The sequence below is a fragment of the Balaenoptera musculus genome, chromosome X, assembly GCF_009873245.2.
Source record: "Balaenoptera musculus isolate JJ_BM4_2016_0621 chromosome X, mBalMus1.pri.v3, whole genome shotgun sequence".
In the NCBI taxonomy this organism is placed as follows: Eukaryota; Metazoa; Chordata; class Mammalia; order Artiodactyla; family Balaenopteridae; genus Balaenoptera; species Balaenoptera musculus.
This window is the reverse complement of record NC_045806.1, coordinates 85,044,939-85,064,338: the sequence shown is the minus strand read 5'-3', so window position 1 is coordinate 85,064,338 and position 19,400 is coordinate 85,044,939. Positions and strand designations below refer to the sequence as shown.

The 19,400-nt window shown below is 44.1% G+C and overlaps 1 protein-coding gene and 1 long non-coding RNA gene across 4 annotated transcripts; one reads left to right on the top strand and one right to left on the bottom strand.

The window, feature by feature from the left end:
• Positions 1-9,349: 9,349 nt before the first annotated feature.
• Positions 9,350-10,196, bottom strand: LOC118889222. The gene is made up of 2 exons (XR_005018445.1): positions 10,110-10,196; positions 9,350-9,622 (listed from the first exon to the last, which is right to left on the bottom strand). It is a non-coding gene; the product is annotated as an uncharacterized LOC118889222 (long non-coding RNA).
• On the top strand, positions 10,149-19,182 carry ARMCX2 (armadillo repeat containing X-linked 2). Of its 3 annotated transcripts, none has more exons than XM_036841010.1 (4): positions 10,149-10,275; positions 15,976-16,039; positions 16,359-16,435; positions 16,790-19,182. In XM_036841010.1, the coding sequence occupies exon 4, from the start codon at positions 16,919-16,921 to the stop codon at positions 18,776-18,778; it is 1,860 nt and encodes a 619-aa protein (XP_036696905.1). In that variant the 5' UTR covers positions 10,149-10,275; positions 15,976-16,039; positions 16,359-16,435; positions 16,790-16,918; the 3' UTR covers positions 18,779-19,182. The 3 variants fall into 3 exon arrangements, with proteins under 3 accessions (XP_036696905.1, XP_036696904.1, XP_036696906.1); XM_036841009.1 differs by lacking the exon at positions 10,149-10,275 and adding an exon at positions 14,672-14,758; XM_036841011.1 differs by lacking the exons at positions 10,149-10,275; positions 15,976-16,039 and adding an exon at positions 14,673-14,758 and having other exon boundaries at positions 16,790-19,168.
• Positions 19,183-19,400: the final 218 nt, after the last annotated feature.

The window sequence follows — 19,400 nt, the reverse complement described above, 5'->3', positions numbered from 1 at the left end:
AGTCAAAGCCACAGCCATTAATGAGGGAACACCACAGTAGCATTTTCAGCAAAATCAAAAACAAGGTAACAGTGCTTTCATCATTATATTTTAACATGGTTCTGGAAGTACCAGCCCAGTGCAATCAGAAAAAAAAAAAGGATATATAAATACTGGAAAGGAGGGAGCAAATTTTATCTTTATTTATAGATGATATGATTTAATACCTGGAAAAATCCAAGAAAAAAACTGGAAAGCCATTAGAAGCAATGAGCCAGTTCAGTAAGTGACCATTTACAAGATTAATACATAAAAATTAATAGCTTTCCTGTGACTAAATAAAAACCAGCTAGAAAAAAAGGAAAAGGAAGTTTTTATTACTGCAGTTCCTAAGAAACCCACTAAGTCTCTGTTGCTGGAATATGTGAAAATCAGTAATTTTCTTGGGGATTAAGAAGGAATAATGTAACCTGATGTGATGAACTGGCATCTAGCTGAGGCTCAATAAAGGCTATTTCCTTCCTTCTAGAAGCTCTGACTTCAACCTCCACACATCCAAATTGGAGCTTAACCCTGAACTAAAGCCCCAGTAAGATCTGCAGTAGATCTCTTATGGAATGGGTGTTTTCCTTGGTGCCTGTGGATGAATGAACTGTTAAGGACATGGCTGGGGTGGGGACTCTTTATATCTGCACCTCCTTAGCAACTCACCGACAGCAGTGCTTAAAAGTAGAGTAGCTGTCTCCATGCCCAGATCAGAAGCAGGGAAAAGATCAGCCCAGAACACTGATCTCAAAACTCATAGTTCCTGGTTCTGGGTAGTGGTCTTCAAACATTTATCACCTCACCATTACCCCTCTTATAACTTGCCTTCCTACACACACACACACACACACACACACACACACACACACACACACACTGATAAAGTTATAAATGACTACAAGTGTAATGTCTGGTCTCTGCTCTACCCAACCAGAAGCCCAGGAAGTTTCCAGTTAAAGAGAAACTAAGACTGTCTATACAGAATGTTTTCAACTACATTAAAAAGTCTCTAGATTGTAGCAGAGTAACATGGAATTAATTTCTTCTTCTTTATACTCAGTTATACTTCCTAAACTGCCTTAGTATCCTATTGCCTTTTCACTGGGTTGAGTCATTGAGGTTGGTCTCTAAGCAAATGGGAACCAGAATAGATCTAAATATTCAAGTTCAAAGCTGTAGGTAAAAAGAAAAACAAAAGCAAGTCCAGGAGAATATCAGTAAGATTTTCCTTGAGGCAGGATGGCAGAGTATGGGAGCCTCAGATAGAGAAGCAAACCTAGTATTCCTGAATGGAGAGAAAGCTGTGGAGGACACAGCTGGATTGTTATCTGGGGTGTGAACCAGGAGTCTTCTTGAAGGTTATAAAGATTTTCAGTGTCCTAATAGGACAGGACTTAGCAGTAGACCTGGCACCCAGACAAAACCCAATTTGCCTGTACTCCCTTTCCCTTGAATCTCTGTCCTCATCCCTTGCCTCCAAATCCTATGCCCTGGATTAGGATTCAATCTTAATTTAGTGCTCTGGTTGAGACTTGCAGTCAGCTAGAGTCATGGTTCTATTTTTTTATGTGCAAGGTGATGTTCCAAACACTCGTTGAAGCTATGCAGAGATGTCCAGACTATTCTTCATCTACAGTTGCATAGAGAGCAGGAGACATTGGAGACTGCTTTGTGGACTGACCATCATTGGCCATCAGTGCCAATACCTGTTATTTCTGATGCAGGGCCCTGGTTTTCTACTATTTCCTACTTTGTGGGCTTGCTCTTAGGCAATTCCATGACACCTGTTTCTAGCTACATTTTCCCTCTCTCCACAGATCAACATGTGGACAGAAAGTGTAATCATACAAGGAGATAGAAAAAGGAGGATTGAGAGAGGCTGAAGCAGCCCCTCCCCTGAAAGAAAACTAGACAAATATTGAGCATTAAATGTTTGAGGGAAGGACAACTACTTGCAGTTCTTTATTCATGGCCATGCTTGTCAAGCTGTTCCCACTTGGAAGTCTATTCTTTTTGTGGCTCCCCTACCACTCTCTCCCTTCATACATCTCACTGACCAGAAGCACACCCCCCCCCAGCGCAGTACAATCAGGGGTGTGTGGAGGGAGACTGACTGAAAATAGGAAAGTAATCAAAGAGTGGGAGACAAAATTGGGAATCCAGACTTTGAGCTGGTCCTTACTCCCTGGGCAGACAAACAAACAGAAAGTAGGGCAGCAGAGATCGCAGAGGTATTCAGAAGAGATAAATAGGCAGCACAGAGTGCAAGAGGTCATGGCTGCCCCAGGATCCCAGCTGACCTCAGTCATTCCCACTCCGAAGACAAACAAAAGTGGAGAATTGAGTACTCAATGAGTATCCAAGTACTCAGTCAGCTCCAGGACACAAGTCTTAATATCAATCTTTGCTGATTGAAACATCCCACTTCAAGATCTATCCACTGTGTCCCCAAATCCCACTCCAGGCTCCTCTGTTACCAGCCACTTCCCTAGAAAGTCTTTAAATATTTAAATTCATAATTTTAAAGGTAATCACGGTATCTTAACTAGGTATTGACAAGGCACAGGCCCAAATTTTAGGATAAAGTAAAGTATACAGCATGAACTTAACTATAGTTTCTCTCTCTCTCTCTCCTCTCTCTCTCTCTCTCTCATTCTCATTCTCTCTTCCACTCTTTTTCTTTTCCTCTCTTAATATCGAGTTTTTTCTTGATAAATATGGCCTTGAGCCATCCATAAATCTGAAAGAGGCAGTATGATTGATGAACTAAGGTACATCCTGAAGACAGGGTTTCCTGGTTGCCAGAGAATCCTGACATTGTGATACACTGAAGCACAGGATAAGGGAAGTAGTTTAAATGTCCGTGCTTCCAACACCTCATCCTGTGGCCCACCTTCATTCACCCCCTCCTGTGAGCTGGCTGACCAGAGAAGCTTTTTAATGATGTGATTATTCTAACTCAATTAGCAGGGAATGAAAGGAACAAAGGAAACCTATTTTGCAGCTGGCTGGTCATTCAAAAGCATCCTAACTTAAAATGTCAGCTAATTAGGACATGGTAGGAGGGAGAGATTTTGCTTGAGTACTTAGACCTTATTAACAGACCTCACTGTGATTATTAATATTATACTTCAATAAAATAAACCAAAAACATATTACATATCCAATTTTATTTGAAAGGTGAATTTCTATTGCTCTCACCCCAGACAGACATTGGATTCATAATGTCCCAAATCATAGGAACAATTAATTCCCAAATTAGTGTTTTCTCCATTAAGCACTGACCAGTTCTTTTTAATTCCTTTTTGGTCTTTGAAGCTGTAATAATCTTTGGATATATTTAACTCTCAATTTATAAATGGGAGAGAAGCCAAGAGAGTAAGGTATGTTTGAAAAAATACAATTGGAATAGACCTAATGGCTACAGACTCTAAAATGCAGAGAGAGTAACTGTTCTGTTCTCTGAGAAGAAAAGGCATATGCAAGAGAAAACAGCATTGAGGATGACAATTTTAGTTACATTTACTGAGCACTTACTATGTACCAGGCTCTGCTCTAAACATTCTACACTCAATTATACCCTGTGAGAAAGGATGTTTGTTACCCTAATTTTTCACATAAGGAAAAAACACAAAGAAGTTAAATGACTTGTTCAAAGTCATACATATAGCAATAAAAAAAAGATTTGTACCTAGGCAGTCTGACTGGAGAGTCCAAATTCATAACTATTATGCAATTCTGATAAAAAATATAAAACCACAGATATTATTGGGCATCAATAAAGATGAATAATGAGAAAGTATGCTAGAGGATTAAAGGAATGCATGACTAGAGACAAAGGGCTAAACTCAGTCTCTAGCAATAAATTATTAAATCATCCTATAACCAAGGTTTTTTTTTTTTTTTAAGGAGGGAAATATAGACGCACACACATACATACACACATTGAAGAGCTTAGAAATGAGGTTTCCATCTGAAAGCTAAACAAGTAAACCCAGCCACAGTGGATTTGAAGAGTAGACTGTAAGACACAATCAAAGGACTGCCTGCCCAGGTACAACAGCAGAACATGCACACACCCAACATGCCAGTCAAGGTTAAGTGGGGACCATCCAGATGAAAGTGAAGAAAGAGCGTGTTCCAGGCAAAAGGGACAACATGTGCCAAAGCTAGGAGATGAGAGACAGCATGGTGCATTCAGAGAACATGAAAAGGTTCAGTATGGCCAAAGCAGTGAAGAAGGAAGAGTAGGCAGGGGCAGGGCTGTGGAAAGCTTAGCTGTTTGGAACTTATCCCCAGTGCAGTGGGAAGCCAGCCATTGAGGTGTTTGAAGTGAGACATGGAGGAACACAGATTGGAGGGAGATCTCTGGCTGCAGAGTATATTGGAGCTCTCCCCACCCCACCCCATAGCAGAGGCGGGTAGACCAGTTAGGAGCTGCTGCAGTCATCCAGGAGAGAGATGGCCAGGCAAGGTTGGCAGAAGTGGTGACTGGGAGGAGGGGAAATATTTCAGAAGTAGATAGATGGGGTGTGGGGGTGAGGCAGAGGAGAGGGTCTGGTTTGGGCAGCAGAATGTGTTGTTGGCGCCCTTCACTGAGAGTGAGACCTTTCAGAGGAGGAGGAGGGGGAGGGAGAAGGGCAGGGCGGCAGGGAGGAGGAAGAACAGTTTGAGGAGGAAGTGGAGGAGCTCAGGTTGAGAAAAGTTGAGTTTTAGGAGTTGGTGAGTTGTCTAAATGGAGCTCTTCAGTGACCAGTTGATGATATGGGTCTGGAGTTGGGCTGTGACGTCTGCCCTGGAGATAAAGATGTGGGTATCATCAGCCTCAGACTCTGTGAGTGGATCAGCTGGCTAGAGGAAGGAGAAGGGAAATGGGAACCAGGAGAAAACTGGAGGCTCAGACAGCACAAGCCAAATGGACATCACATGGTGTGGAAAAGAAGGACTTTTGTACTATCCCAAAGTCAGTATCATTTCTTTCCTCACTACTTTGTTTTCCTATTTACTGTGTATCTGTGTATCTGGAGGTGGGGTGGCCTGCGGAAGGGTGTGTCATCCTTTTCCTCTCTTTGAATTCTTTGGGCTGTATTTGAGGGCTCTTGGTGTTCCTCCTCTTTTGAGGAAGGCAGTTTCTTTTTTCTTTTTTCCCCTCCTCTTCCAGGTTGTTTGTGTAGTTCTGTCTGTCAGAGCCTGCTGGCAGGGACTTCCTGGACATGTACATTAAGATGCAGCATAAACTAGTAGTGAAGGGCGTGGGTTTCGGAGACAGTTCAGACTCTAACTCCACTAATTTCTAGCTTTGTGTACATTATCAAAGTTGATTAACTTCTCTGAGTCTTTATTTCCTCATCTGTAAACTAATACCTATCCACAATGAGATTTTATAAAAAATTGAAATAGATAACACATAGAAAGCTTTCATTACATTTATCTTTATTATTATTATTATTATTATTACTATTTCTACTTTTATTATTCTTGCTCCAGGACAGTCTGGAGCCTGCCATCCTAGGGCTTTTATGCCAGGCATCAGGAAGAAAGAGTGCCTGAGAAACATAATGTATTCATGAACTATAATAAACTTTGTACTTTCTAGATGAAGAGAAAGCCACAGGGCTAGTTAGAGCCTGATGAGCAGTTCTGGGTGTTGATTCTGAAAGCCAAAGGTAAGGGTTCCCTTTCCCAAAATACCATCTCATCTACTACAATATATGATATGGGAAGTTCTCATATTCCAGCAGATTGTGTTGGAGTCCCAGCATCTTTCTTAATGAGATTTTGATTGGATGGTCAACCAGTAAACCAGTTCTACACTCACTCTTCAAAATAAAACTAAAATAGGTGAAACATGTTTTTCTGGATTTCTGATCCCTGGGGGGCCCTAGATGGAGATAACAGAAAGGCTCTTCTCCACTTAGTAGTCAGGATTGTCATGGTTACCAAATTGTTCACAAGACTCACAAGTACACCCTGCTCTCCTATGAAGCGGTATTTGCATTTCAAAGGAACCAACAGTTTCAAAATTCCCCTCTAAAAAACATTTGTTTCAGTGGGGAAAATGGAATTAAGTCTAGAAAACTTGATACTTGCAATAGCAAATTTATATTTGCTGCAGGAATTTCAATAATAAAGGTTTTATTAAAGCTATACGTGTATAGCTATAAAACACAGACTTCCGATGACAAATTCAGGTTTTGATTGCATGGAGCATTTGTTCAGGAGTAATGGCTTTTCTTTTCCTTATCACCAAAAGCTCTATCATTAGCACAAACCTTTTTACACATTCTTATCAATTTTTATCACTTTTATCACCCACTGTTAGGATAAACAAAATTTAAAGGCATCTCAATCAAGTTGGTATGTTCTTTAAAAAAAATACAAGTGATAGTGGCTCCTGATTTTGATGGCATTAATACCAACCACTCTTTACATAATGTAAGTTAGGTTTCCTAATTAATCAAAGACCTTATATCCGATTTGAATTACGAAAACATGGTTGTGAGAGAAATGCGCACACTGAATAAAAATAGGCCATTAGCTGGGACTTGGGAATCCTTGTCATGTAGACATTGTAAACAGACTCTTACATAATATCCTACAGTGTGCTGTAATATTTAATTATCTCACAACATTAAAAGCTATGACTTTTAATTATAAGTGAAACTGGTTAGGGATAGGAGAGGGAAGTAAATTGAATTATAGTGCAATTTCTCAATATTTAATTATTTTAACGAGATACATGTTTTTAAAATGAGAAAGAGCTTATCCAATGACCCATCAGTATCTATAAGGTCTTGCTTAATTTACTTACCCCCTCTTGACCTCATCTGTCAAGTTGAGCAAGATAACTTATGGTTTAAAGAGACAGGAATTTCTCCCTAGTCACAAAAAAAAAAAAAAAATTCCTCTGTTCTGGGAAAAGGTTAGTGCAAATGAAGAAATGAGGGACTCCTAAACAAGGAGATACCTGTGCCCTGCCCCAAGAGTGCCTCAGTGATGTGGCAAGTCTCAGATAGGACAGCCATGATGAGATGCTCAGCAACTCCAGCTTTGACAAAGATTTCTGGTCCTCTAGTATAGAGCAGAAGCACCAGAGCCTTGAAACCTCAAATGGATTTGCAATCTGGAACAATGTGTGTCTCAGCAGACTATGTGAATAGGCCTGCCTTTCTGATACTCTGGCTCCCAAATTTTGACAACACTCGAGGAGTAAGGGAACCACAAAAATAAATGAGGCTGCTCTTTTTTGCATATCAGCAAGATGAGGGCTCAAAGTTTAAATTCCTCCAAGGTACCTTCTATCCCCAGGAACCCACGGCCATCACATGGATGTTAAATTAATGGGCAACCCATTTGTCAGGCTAACAAGGTCCCTTTGCCTTGACACCCTCCCACCTCTGCTTGGGTCATCTGGTCTAGGTGAATAGCACCTGCCCCTCCTCTAGTAACTTCTCTGCTGGTTTCAAGAGTTTGGAAGAGAGTTGTATGGCAGTCAATTTAACACCTGCCAAAGCCTGTTCTAAATGGGCCAGAGCCATACATCCTATATCTGAACATCCCTCAACCTTTGTACTAGCCTACAATCTCATAGGCAGAACACATTTTTGCAAGGTGCTAAACTACGTGCTACACGGCGCCCCTCCAAAATCTGTACACTGAAGGAGGAGATTTGATTCTTACTCAGGTTGTAGAGAGAAAATTAGCCTCTGAGGGAGAGTGTTTCTGAGACAACCACTAGAAGACTAGAGAAGTACGAGCACTCTCCTCTTTTTGTTTTGTTTATGGAGAAGCTGGGCATTTCCTGATAGACCGCACCCATGAAATAACTCCACAGCTAGTAATGCTGAAGTTAAGGCTTCCTGATGGGAAGATCACATGGATAGGAAGCACATTTTCATCACAAGAATGCAGATTGGTTGAATTGGGCGATTGAGATTGACATGTATACACTGATGTGTATAAAGTTGATGACTAATAAGAACCTGCTGTATAAAAAAATAAATTAAATAAAATTCAAAAAATTTTTTTAAAATTAAGGGAAAAAAAGAATATTATACAATAACAATGATAGGTTTATATTAAAAAAAAAGAATGCAGATTGGCTAGTTATAGTAGAAGTAGTAGACACTATCGATGCCCTGTCCAGATTCCACTTACTGGGCTAGTACATCCATCCCCCTAAGTTGCTATGAACATTGGTTGCTAAAGACTCACAGTCACACCCTTGTCAGAGGATACCTCGGAGCTAAAACCCCTTTTCTCTCACTCCAACTCACCCATACACCAAAGGCTTTCAGTCAGTGGATACAAAAACCTGGCTCCTTTGTCTCACAATGGATCAGTTCTGTGGCGCCCTTCACATCCCAGATCTGCCCTGGGCTCAAGCTGAAGTTACACTTCAGCTGAACTACAGCCATACCTAGTTTCTTCCCCTATCCTATCCTGCTCCTATCCTGCTCCCCTCATCTCCATACACGTTTCATCTGAGAACACTCCCTCAATAAACTACTTTCAGAAGAATCCCCATGTCAGGCTCTGCTTCTAGGGAACCCCACTTAAGACACAAGGCTATTAATTTATGTTTCATCTCTATGGCTGTCTGTGTTCTCTGCTTTCCCTTTCTCAGTCCAGCCAGTTCTGTACTTCCTTGCCTCAGAGAAAGTTTGTGGCAGGACTTCCCAGATTTTATTTCCTCCAAACCCCAAATCCATTGTGAAAAATGAAGTTCAGGGAGTGAAGAATTTCCCTCCCACTAAAAAGAAATCCCTTCCCTCACTCAATGGAAAAAGGGAGAGGTCTCTGAGTCCCTTGAATAGATGAGACCACTGGCCTGCTCCCTGACAGCCCAAAGAAAAGAGGAGGAACTCAAAGCTGCTGGCCATATGATGCCCCTGGAAGTCTGGATCCTACCCAGGGCTCCCAGGCTCACCAAATTCCTATGCCCTCTATGCCAAGCATGGCACAGAAGCTGCCTAACTGGTCATTCTGGAATCTGGGATGATGGATATCACAGCTCTAACTAGTGTGGAAAGACATCCTCTCGTAAGTCTATGTAGATTTTCTCTATATACGGTTATTTTTTAGTAAATTAAGATATCTAATTTCTTTCCCATCTGAAAGGCTGGCAAAAGGAGAAGATTATGATTATGCTGTTATTATGAAACAATCTGTTAAAAGACTTTATGAAGCATTTTCATTAACTAATAAAAGGCATACCCTGCAATGTAACCTGAAAAAAATAATTCCAGGATATCATACACAGTGTAATTGCAATAATGTTAAACACATCCACATTCTTACACAGATAGAAAGACAAGGAATAGTCATTGGTGGCTTATTTTTATTTTCTTCCTTACAGTTTTCTGTACTTTCTAAACTTTTTGTAGGCAGGATTAATGTCTTTCGCATCAGCTGGCCTCTTCTTATTCTGCTCTCCCAACGTCAGTCGGTATATGTAGTACCAGGAGCCAGCCCCGACCACCAGGCCTGTTGCCATCAAGCCCAAATTCTGAGCGCGGCCCATGCTGCAGCTGGAGCGAGGATCTCAGCGGACTCTCTCTCAGGCTAGTGAGAGCCGCTGGGACGCAGGAGTCTGAAACTGCAGTCAAGGGGGCGGGGGTGTTCGGGGCGGAGGAAGGAAGAAGGAAATGAGGCGTTGAGCTTCTCTTTCTTTTGCATCATCAACCCACTGATAGATGGACCGGCAGACAGGGACAGACCAAAGCCAGAACCAGACAGGAACAAACAGGAGACAATGAGGACTCAGCGCTCTGGTGAATGCGGTGAACGCACCAACACCCGAACGTGGGTTCAATCCCGGACCTTTCCCTCTCCGTCCAGGTGGTCAGGCCTGTCTCTCACCTCACAGTCCCCCATCGCTCCACTCCCCGATAACCGCCTCCTCCCCTCCCTTCCGCCCGCTCGAGTCACCCACGCCAACCATTTCAGCTGCCTTTTACAAGGCACAACAGGAAAAAGAGTCTGGGTTCGGGTGTCTCCGCGGGGAAATAGGGAAGCGCCTCCAAACTCGAAAATCGTGCTGCTACCCTCCACCCTCACTCCAGGAGTCTCCAATCAATACCCACCCTCACCGTGACCGGCAGGAATCAGGACGGGTTTCCTCTTGTCCTCCTCCTTCCTTGCCCACAGCCACGCCACCTCAAAAGAAATTGGGAGCCGGTTACCTGAGCAAGAACCGCTATCTGGACAGACCAGCACACAGGCTCCTGGTCACGTGAAGTTACGTCACTGGTGAGTTCGGGGTCCCAAATTTCCCCTCCTATTATTGGCAAAGCAGAGGGTGACCCGCCCCCTCCCAACCCCCCCCCCACCAGCACCACACAGGACACTGTCGCTCTTTCTAGTCTTTGCCCATCCAACAAACGTGTTGTCTTTGATTATTGGAAGGGGCAATGTTTTCTCCTGGGCTACTGGCCAATTCTACTGCTTCTCTGGGGAATGGCCCCGTCCTTTTCCGTGCTCCCTCCACCTTTTTTCTTTGGAATCCTTAATGTTCACCTCTGCAGTCCTGAAAATACCTGAAAATGGGGATGGTGGAAGGGGTGTCAGGAAAAGAAACAGAGAGTAGGAATGGATTTGTTATTTTCTTGTTAGCACTATTCTGTTTCTTTTTTTTTTGCCCAAATTTTATTATGGCAAAATAATGATAGAACTATTTTCATTTAAGAAAACAAGATTATTTTTTTAAAAGGCATGTTTCATAAACAATCATTCTCACTGCATAATGAGTTTTATACATGCCACTCAAAGCAATCTTAATGTCTTCCACATCTTGTCACATGACAAGACCCTGATTTAGCTAATCATTTATTTGAGAGTTAATAAATCTGCTAATGCAGCATAACCAACTGGCTTTATTTCTGGACTGCAAGAGAGTCGTTGTAAGTGCAATGTTGGAAAGCCATTCCTTTATTTATTCATTTGTTCAACATATTTACCGAGCACCTACTACATACCATGCATTGTTCTCCATGCTGTGGTTACAAGGGTGAATAAAACAGACCTAAATCTCTAAATCATGTGGCCCTTACATTGTAGTGAGAGAGACAAGCAATAAACAAGTAAATAAACTATATATATACTATACTGTTAGTGATACATACTAAAAAATTTTAAAGCAAGAAAAGGAGATATGAAAAGTCGAGACGGGTTAAACTTTCAGATAGGGTGGCCAGAGAAGGCATCACTAGAAAGGTGACCTTTCAGTAAAGATCTGAAGTCAGTGAAGGATCTAAGTGTGGTGATATCTGGGGGAAGAATATCCCAGGCAGGAGGACAAGCAAATGCACAGGCTCTGTGAAGGTAACAAGCCCAGTATGTTCCAGGAACATCAAGGAAGCCAGGATCACTGAGCTAGAGAGAGAGCAGTAGAGGATGAGGCAGAAAGGTAATAAGGTTGAAGAGAGTAGGGCCTTGTCAGTTGTAGTGAGGACATTTGCATTTACTCTAAACAAGGGGAAGTGGGTGAGGAGTTTGAACTTGGGGGAGGTATTGAGAATAAACTATAAGGAGACTAGAGTGAAAGGGAGACTGGTTTATCTACATCATTCATTGCAACAGCAAACTGAAGGAGAAAATAAATCTTACAATTAAAGCATTTGATAAACTGAGTCAGCCAGTCCTAAATTTTAAAAAAACTATTAGTAAAATAGGAATAGTGGAAACTTTGCCTGTGCAGTAAAGAATTATATATTTATAATTTAATGAATTATTCTTGGTTAAATTAAATTAAGTATAAAAGAAAATAGCCTTAGTCTGATGAAGGCTATATCAGAGGCTCTTTTGACCTAACAGATTCCTCACTCCTTGTGGGCTACCAAGACCACAGAACTTGTGACTTACCTCTACTCGCTGATATTATTTCCTTCTACTACTTTTTGTGCAGTACTGGTAAACATAAATAAACGTAACCTTGAAAAACAGATAAAATATATCAGAAACAGCAAAAGTTACACTAAATGATGAAACTTCATAAGAGGTATTCCCATTTTCTTCAAAAACAAGATCAAGAGGTTCTCAAGCACCACCATTGCTCAACATAGTTCTGGTCAATATAACACATGCAGAAAAAAAAGGGAAAAAAGTTATAAATATTGGAAAGGAAGAAATGTAAAAAATCATCATTTGAAGATGGTTATGTATACATACCTGGAAAAAACCAAAAGTATCACTTGAAAGCAATTGAAATTAATCAGACAGATCACAGAAATTGGCAGATACAAAATAAATATATAATAGTAGAACACTTTCCTTAAGCAGAAAATCACCTATAAGAAATTACAATTGGAGAAAGGAATAGCATTTCAGCAACATAAACTACTAATACCTAGGGAAAACCTAACAAGTAATAGGAATTACTTAGCTGAAGAAACTTACAAAATTTGATTAACAAACATAAAAATAGATCTGAGCAAAATGGAAATATATCATATTCCTGGAGGGGAAGCCTCAATTTTAAGATGCTAATGTTCCTCAAATTAATCTGCAGATTTACCGCGATTACAATACAAATTCTAAATGCTTATTATTTGTTTATTGTTGTTCAATTCAGAACTTGATTAATAACCACAAATGCACTTACTAATATGTGCATAAAAAGAAAGTTGGAAATCTTTAGCAGTGACTAGCAATGGAAAAGATATCATGGAGCTCTTTCCCTGCATACTTTATACATTTCCTTATTGTTTTGAATATTTTTAACCACTAATATATATATTACTTTCATTACCAGAAAAAAAAAAACCAAGATATTTCTAATCTGGACTATTTTATATAACACAGACTCTCTAGGCCATTGTATTGGTGCTTAATATCTAGGGCAGGGATCCTAGACCCCTTGAGAAACTGATGAGGTCAACGACCTTTATTCCCCTTTCCCCCCAAAAATGCACTTAATCACACATACACTCAAAAACAAAACCTTGCATACAATTTCACATAGAGCACAGAGGTAGCCAGTTGAGAACGCCTACTCTAGGTTAATCAGTATGGTCAGTGGGGAGAGACCCTGGGGCCCAGGTATACATTTGGCTGAGGAAGTATCAAAGTGGGTGTGGGCTTCGGGCAGTGACCCTGCAGCAAGGCTGGGTTCTCCCTGGGTGCCCTGAGATGAGGAGGCCAGAGGTGAGAGGTCAACAGGCTGCAGGCCAGGTGGTAGCAGCAGACAGCATCAGGAACAAGGTTAACTCGGCCACACCACGAATAAGGGCAGAGCAGGGCAGGCAGGCCTGGGTGCTTCTCCCAGCAATCTTTGTGGAAACCTGCAGCTGCAGGGGTAGGTGGCAACTGCAATCCCTTCTCTGCATCCCTAAGTTACCACTGTGGGAATTTGAGGGAGGGAGTGAGGGAAGAAGCCAAAGGCATTTACTCAAATTGGTCATCTGAGTAAAGATGGCATTTACCACCCTGGTCACCTGTCCATGTATACTTTTAGGATGAACAACAGAGTCAGGTGCCAGAACGCAGGGGATGAGAGGCTCTGGAATATAGGAGAGGTGGGAGGGCAAGCACCTTCCTCCCTCCCCTCTTGACAGGACTGGAAGGATTTGACCATCTCTGCATCCCTCATATCCATCATTTCCTTCGTCTAATAGTTCTTCCTTTTGCCCAGAGCTGAATCACAAAACTGGAACCTAATCCAGGGACAGGTGTTCAAAACTGTCATGGTTACAGCCATCAAATTACAAGAGGTTCACACAGCAGTCAGCAATGGTTTGGGAACATTAAATAAATGCTTTTCTCTAACAGAACAAGACAGGATCGTTTATTTACCCAACTTAAAAGCTGTCCCAGAAGGAGAAAAAGTAGGATATTATTTGTCCAAAATAAATAAGATCAGACAACTGAACATCTCTCCATGGATCAATTTACAGATCGTATGGAAACATGCTTATCTTGTTGAGAAAAAGTCCATTTTTAGATATTCAAATACCTTAGCATGTTTTGAAAACTATTTCCTATGTGGCCAATAGAATTTTCTATGTGGTAAAAATTAACTAAAATTAATGGTGTCTTCCAATATTAGTGGGAAATCTTTTTTCTAAAACATGCCTACTCTTTTTCTTTTGTTGCTGCTTCCCACACTGAACTCTTGTTTTGTTGTATTTTCTTACTATAATAATAAAGAGTGGTGATAGCTTTAAAAACAAAACAGAGACGTATTACAGAAGTAAAGACCCCACTACCATTCTTACCCCTTACCTATACTGGAGCAGGGGCCCAACTGCAAGGTAAATGGTGGGCACTAGTGGATGGGGGACTGGGGGTGGAGCGAGGGGAGAGTATCCAGTTGCCCAAGAAAGGATGAGACGATTCCCCAACAAGAAAAGCAAAACTTGTCAATAGTCCTCCAAGAAGGTGCATCCCCTCCCCGGTAACCAGAGAAAGGCAAGTTCTAACAGAAGGAGAAGGGGCTACTTGTGGCCTCTGGGACTACAAAGACAAAAAAATGAGTGACAGGACCTGATGTGGTGGGGTGAGGTGCTAGTGGGGGTAAGGGAGGGGGCTCCTGCTCTTGGTGGGAGTGGAAATTGGGGACCCAAGCTTACTGGCGATGCAGCCCTCACGTGACCAGGAGCTGACGTTGGCAAAGGTACTTAAAGCCCTGACCGCCGTCCTCCGTCCTCCTCTGGGTACCAACTCTATTGCGCTGCGCACTGCCGTGCGTTTAACCCAGGCGAGGAGGAGGAGGAGAAAATTCCCCCAGATCGGGCAGGTGGGTGTGAGAGTGGGCATGGCCTGGCACCCCCGAATAGGGGTAGCCCAGAGATGAGGGAGTCTGAGGCCGCGGGTGTCTCCGCCTCGCCCGCCCCTGGCCGGCTCTCCAGACCCCCGCGCTTAGTCGCAGCTCATTTTGGTGGGCGGCGGGAAGAGGGGGAGGGGGGAACGTAAAGACGCTGATATACTTGCGGAGAATCCGCTTACTTCCCCTCCCAGCCAGTGTTTTTTTGGTTTTGTTTTTGACACTCAGGCCCCGCACCCCACATCCCGTCCTGTTTTGAAAGGAGGAGGGAAGATAAATAAACGTGGCAGCGCATATAAGGCCAGTGGGGAGGTTGGGGAAAGGGTGATCGGAGGGGCACGCAATTAGTAAACAATCCGGCTTATTCACTCCCACTCTCACTTTGCAGATACCTCTCCCGACCACCGCCCCCGCACCCTCCCCTCTCCCCCGGCCGACCCCACGTCTTCTGGGGGTGCTGGAAAATGGGTGTGACAGCCTTTGTAGGGGAGGTGGCGGTCTGGCTCTGGGCTTTACAAGAGGGGAGGCCCTGAGAGAATCTGGTATTAAACCGCCGTGCTAAGTCCTAGGCTGCTTTCCAGACACCTCCGGCGCATACAGCCCTTCACCCCCGTTTCTTCAGTCCTGAAAAAGGAGTTCGGCTACCCTGGCGGGAGAAATGGCGGTTAACAGGAGACTGCGATGGGGTGTGGGAGGTGGAATCCAGAGCGGAGAAACAGTGGAAAATCATGACCCTCAAACCGAAAGGGCAGACCCTGGGGACCCGTTGTGCAGGCTGATGCTAGGCCTGGGGGCTGGGGACTGAAGGACTGGTGGTCATAGGAAGGAGACGCTAGATTGTCTGGCCGTAATCCCCAGTCCCGCGTCCCGTCCAGCCTTCTGTGCACCCTCGCTCCGCCCCCTCCCGCTTCGGTGCAGGAGAAGGGGTGTGGCCGTCTGTCCGGGAGAAATGGCGGACGGGGGGGCGGGGCAAAGGGAAGGAGAGGTTGACTGCCTGGGGAGTCTGCGCAGGGGCGGGGGTTGGGGTGCGAGGGGAGGGGTGAGAAGAGTTGAAGGAACTGAGAGGTGGAACCGTTTGTCATTCTGGTATGTGAATGCTGAAAGGCAACTGGGGGCTTTGGTCTTCAGTCCGTTCCATCCGCCAGGCTCTCAGTCTCCAACGTCTTGCTATCTGTATTTCTGCCCTTCAGTCTGTCCTTAGGATGGAGCTCTAACTGAACTGAAGAAAGGAGAAACAGCCCTGAATCACTGGAGGTCAGTGTGGGGGCTGGGAACTGTCTGGGAACCCCTGGTATGGTGTGGCAGAAACCAGAGCAGAAATTGGAGGCAGGGGCTCCTCTTCCCCCATCTTCTTCCTCTTTACAAGAAACCCTTGCCCCGGGCCTGTCCTTTTTGGTGCAGCGAAAGGGGTGTGGCATTTGCCTTCTTAAATAAGGGTTTGAGGAGGAAGGGATATGGAGGGAGTGAGGAGCCCTGAGAGGGGGAAACTTGCCCACAAGGGTTCAAATCAAGAAAAGAAGAGAATCCATCTACCAAAGGCCCCTGAAACCCCCTTTCTGGGATCTCTCCACAGGTCTGTCTGCCTTTTGGGCCCTGCACAACTGCAAGCCTGGTGGAAAAGAGCAAATTGCTTCTGCTCCCAGCAAGTTGGTACGTGTATGAGAATCATCTGGGGGCCTTTGGGGTGGGGGTGAGGGAATCAGAGAAGAATCTGGGGTTCTTTCTGGCTCTCCACCAGCTTTCCTGAAGTCTGTATGGCCTCTCATCCCCCATTTAGGTGCTGGGAAATTAGATGTGTTTACATTGGGCAGTGAGGGCTAGGGATAAAGATGTAGAAAACATCAGACAACCAGGGTCCTGAATCAGCACACAGAGGCCTGGACACTTGTATCTGTGTACTAGTCCACCCACCAAGCATTATGTCCCCAAACTCTCCTTTAATTAGACCTGGTTAAGCATGAAGTGAGCCAGAGCCCTAAGCCTCATTTGTATCCTTTACCCCAGGTCCTGCTTGGCTTGCAACCTCAGCAGAACTTTCGAGCCTGAACTGAAGCACCTTACCTTGTCGTGCACGCACCCCACTTGGGCACACCAGCTCCACACCCTGGATCAGGGAATCACTCCAGCTGCATCATGAGCCGTGTTCGGGATGCTGGCTGTGTAGCCGCTGGGATAGTGATCGGGGCCAGTGCCTGGTACTGTGTCTACAAATATGCCAGGGGAAGAAACCAGATGAAGAAGAGACTGGCCAAGCCCAAGACCAGGGCTGTGGCCGGGACTGGAGCCCGGGCTAGAGCTGGACTAAGGGCTGGATTCACAATTGACCTTGGGCCAGGATTTGGTCCTCCAACCCCAGTCCGCACTGGGGCAGAGGTCAGGGGCCAGGATGAAACCTCTGCTCTGGACATGGCTGGAGCTGAAGCAGTGGCCCCAGCTGCATCTAGTGCCGAGGCTCAGAGTGGGGCAGGAAGTCAGGCCCAGGAGGCAGAAGGGGCCAGGGTTGGGCCTAAAGCTGAATCAGAAGCCACAGTGTCTTCTGCAGTGGCACCGCCTCCCTGGGAGGCAGAGGCTCCCGTGGCTGCAGAGACCTCCACAATGACAGGGGCTCCTAAATTAGCAGAAGCCCCTGGCACAGCAGAGTCTCCTGGGGCACCAGCTCCTACTGAGGCAGCACCACCTACCGAGGCGGTGGAGGCTCCCATACCAGCAACGCCTACTGAGGTAGCAGCACTTTCTGGGGCAACAGCATCTTCTGGGGCAGCAGCACCTTCCGGGGCTGCAGTGCCTTCTGGGGCAGCAGCCCCTACTGGGGCTGCAGAGGCTCCTGGGACTTCAGGATCCTCTAGAACAGCAGCCGCCGCCAAGAAAACAACCCCTGGGGCTCATACTGGGGCTATACCTAAGGCCGGGTCAGCTACTGGAGCTGTACCGAAAGGTGGAGCTAAGGGTGGAACCAAGTCCCGGACTGGAGGCAAGGGCAAAGGCAAGAAAAATAAGGTTGAAGTAGACGAATTGGGGCTGGGCTTCCGCCCTGGAGATGGGGCTGCGGCAGCTGCCGCAGCCTCCGCTAATGGAGGACAGGCTTTCCTGGCAGAGGTTCCTGATTCTGAAGAAGGGGAGTCTGGGTGGACAGACACAGAATCGGAGTCAGACTCTGAGCCTGAGACCCAGCAGAGAGGGAGAGGGAGGAGACCCGTTCCCATGCAGAAGCGCCCCTTTCCTTATGAAATTGATGAGATTCTGGGTGTCCGAGATCTCAGGAAAGTCCTTGCTTTGCTTCAGAAATCGGATGATCCTTTCATCCAACAGGTAGCTTTGCTCACTCTGAGCAACAATGCCAATTATTCATGCAACCAAGACACAATTCGCAAATTGGGAGGCCTCCCAATTATTGCAAACATGATCAACAAAACTGATCCCCACATTAAGGAAAAAGCCTTAATGGCCATGAACAACCTGAGTGAGAATTATGAAAATCAGGGCCGGCTTCAGGTATACATGAATAAAGTGATGGATGACATCATGGCCTCTAACCTGAACTCAGCAGTACAGGTAGTTGGACTAAAATTTTTAACAAACATGACTATTACAAATGACTACCAGCACCTGCTTGTCAATTCCATTGCAAACTTTTTCCGTTTGTTATCTCAGGGAGGTGGAAAAATCAAGGTTGAGATTTTGAAAATACTTTCGAATTTTGCTGAAAATCCAGATATGTTAAAAAAACTGCTCAGTACCCAAGTGCCATCATCATTTAGTTCCCTCTACAATTCTTATGTGGAATCAGAAATTCTTATTAATGCCCTGACTCTATTTGAGATCATCTATGACAATCTCAGAGCAGAAGTATTCAACTACAGAGAGTTCAATAAAGGCTCCCTTTTTTACTTATGCACTACATCTGGAGTGTGCGTTAAGAAAATTCGAGCCTTAGCAGATCACCATGACCTCTTGGTGAAAGTGAAAGTTATAAAACTAGTGGACAAATTCTGATTGCTATGTGTCTCAGAGACTTGAAGAAATGTCTAGTTTTGCAGTCTGGAAGCAATGAAAATTGAAAGTTACTGCTTTTCCACTTGCTTATATAGTAAAGGGATCCTTTCAGCTGCCAGTTTTGAATAATGTATCATCCAGAGTGATGTTATCTGTGACAGTCTCCAGCTTTAAGCTGAACAATTTTATGAATACCAAATAAATAGTCCTCTTGTACTGAAAACACATTTGTGACTTTAATCGTGCTGCTTGAATGGAAATATTTTTACTGGTTCCTCTATGTGAATTGACAGTGAACCTGTCCATCATGAATAGCCTACACTTCTATCATCTGTTTTGACTTGAATTTATTCACCAAAGACTTCATTTGTGTATCATTAATAAAGTTGTATGTTTCAACTGACAAAAAAAATTGTTCTCTTGCTTGAATTTAAAATCTAGCTGGAGAGATAAGGTACATAAATAGAAAAAGATTACAGTACCTGAGCATATGCTCATTGTCAAATATATGCTATCTGTTTAAATGAAGCAGAAGTGGCTAGAATGCTTCAAGGAGGAAGGGCACACTTAAGGTGGGCCCTGAAGGACAGCATGAGAAAACACAGAAGGGCATTCCAGGAGA